Genomic DNA, 2,161 nt, shown 5'->3' on the forward strand with positions numbered 1-2,161 from the left:
CCCCTTCCCCCAGCCGCCGCTTCCTCGGCTCGCTGCGCGCGGGGCCGGCCTTGCCGCCTCCTCGGGGAAACAAGCGATCGGGCCCAGAGTACCGCGGGGAAGCAATACGCATGCGCCATAGCGAACCTGACTGACAGACGCAACAGAGTCAAGAGGTGTCAGCACATGCGCAGTGTAACCGTAGTAAGGCTCCTGAGCTGCAATTGCGCCTGCGCAGTACATCAACGCCCAGAGAAAGTGGTTAAGAAGATAGGAATGGTCATTGTGGGTCAGAGCAATGGTCCAGCTAGTCTAGTATCCTGTCTTCTGATAGCGGCCAGTGCTAGAGGCTTCAGAGGGCATGAACGGAATGGCACACATTTTCCTGTCTACCTGGCCAGTGTATCCAGTTCAGATGGCTTTCCAGAGAGGTCACAATGGTGCACTGTGGGATACCGCCCGGAGGCCAATACCGTCGATTTGCGGCCACATTAACCCTAATCCGATATGGCAATACTGATTTCAGTGCTACTCCTCTCGTCGAGGAGGAGTACAGAAACCGGTTTAAATAGCCCTTTATATTGATATAAAGGGCCTCGTTGTGTGGACGGGTGCAGGGTTAAATCAGTTTAATGCTGCTAAATTTGGTATAAATACGTAGCGTAGACCAGGCCAGAGTCTTGTTATTTACAAAACAGAACCAGAATCATCTCTTACCTGTTTGATTTGATGAAGGCGGCTGCTAGGAATACGTACAGGAGATGATGGAACCAACTGGAAAACAAACACCATATAGCTGAAAGATTTTTTAAAACTGCAAAATCAGGAAGGTAGACACTACCTTTTTTCTAATATGTTATTTCATTCTCAAAAAGATAACAAATAGCCACTTCAATATCACCAAAATAGCACCTAACACACTTTGCATAAGTTAAATGCAATACATTTTGCATACAATTATAAATGTATATTAGTTTTATAAGTGAGAGCACTAGACTATTTCATTATGAAATTTCTCCGTATGCTTAGAAATGACTCCTAATTATTGTGTGCCAACTTCCATTCCAGTTTAGTCTCACAGTATTTAATACTCTCACCTTCCATGAACTGTATTGGCAATACCGGCCACCCATCGTGGTTGCAACAACACAATAGGTAAGGAATAATAAGCACTTCCATCTTAAAGCTGTTGTAAGTTGCTCATAATGCTAAAAATAAAAATCTATTGAGCAGGAGTTTTCCAGGGCTGGTCTCTGCCTGCAGATTAATATTTTTGACATGATAGAGATTCAGCCATTAAAATGTAAGGAGAGCGAAAACATTTCTCAAGCTCTTCTGCCCTCAATAGCTATACAGCTTAAAATGACAAAGTTAAAATAGGACAGTGAAATGGCCTCACTGAATAGGAGTGCCTTTGAGCACGCTGTTTGAGCATTTTCTCCATTGCTATTGCAAAGAACACATAAAAAACAAATCCCATAAAATGATATCTATTAACAAGGAAAAATCTGAAGGATCGAATACAAAGCCAATCTTGCAGAGATATAAGCCACACTCTGGGGACTCTAACTAGATTCTTTAGTTTTATACTTAACTTGACTGCTAGTCTGATAAAAATGATAATATATGAACTCCTAGGCATTGAACCAACAACTTACTGGAGTTCATCAAAGAAAGCAAAACTTTCATAATGATTCTCAGTATAGCCCATTCTCAAGCTGTGGGACAGGTCTTATTAAATCTTTTTAGTGGAATTTCTTAATACACCACTACATACTACAATTAGTTTCAAGCAAATTTACTTTGAATCAGTTACTGAGTCCTTCTCTTTCCCATACCATTAACACAATTGAATAATTTGTGGTGCTCATGACCATCAGGGACCAGAAGCCTTAGGCATGAATCACACAGTTCTGCGAATGACCTATTTTTCTTAAATAAAGATCAACCTTGCCAAGTTGTGTTGGGGCTTTATAATGAGGATGAGTGTTACAGGGGTGAGGGCCTCATTCTTTAACTAGGCCCGGTCTATACTACGCGTTTATACTGATTTTAGCAGCATTAAACCAATTTAACTCTGCACCCGTCCACACAATGAGGCCCTTTATATCGATAAAAAGGGCTCTTTAAATCGGTTTCTGTACTCCTCCCCGATGAGAGGAGTAGCGCTGAAATCGGTATT

The 2,161-nt window shown here is 41.8% G+C and overlaps 1 protein-coding gene across 4 annotated transcripts in view; it reads right to left on the reverse strand.

Annotated features, from left to right (window-relative positions):
• LOC116820575 (P2R1A-PPP2R2A-interacting phosphatase regulator 1-like) overlaps positions 1-2,161 on the reverse strand; it is a 39,403-nt gene that overhangs the window by 16,757 nt on the left and 20,485 nt on the right. For 3 of the 4 annotated variants that reach the window (XM_032773155.2, XM_032773154.2, XM_032773158.2), the window contains exon 3: positions 697-753. The exons of the other annotated variant lie outside the window; for it this stretch is intronic. In XM_032773155.2, coding sequence (XP_032629046.1) covers positions 697-753 — 57 coding nt within the window. The remainder of the gene's footprint in view (positions 1-696; positions 754-2,161) is intronic. 4 annotated transcript variants of the gene reach the window in all.

This window comes from Chelonoidis abingdonii, chromosome 8 (genome assembly GCF_003597395.2).
Source record: "Chelonoidis abingdonii isolate Lonesome George chromosome 8, CheloAbing_2.0, whole genome shotgun sequence".
Classification (NCBI taxonomy): domain Eukaryota; kingdom Metazoa; phylum Chordata; order Testudines; family Testudinidae; genus Chelonoidis; species Chelonoidis abingdonii.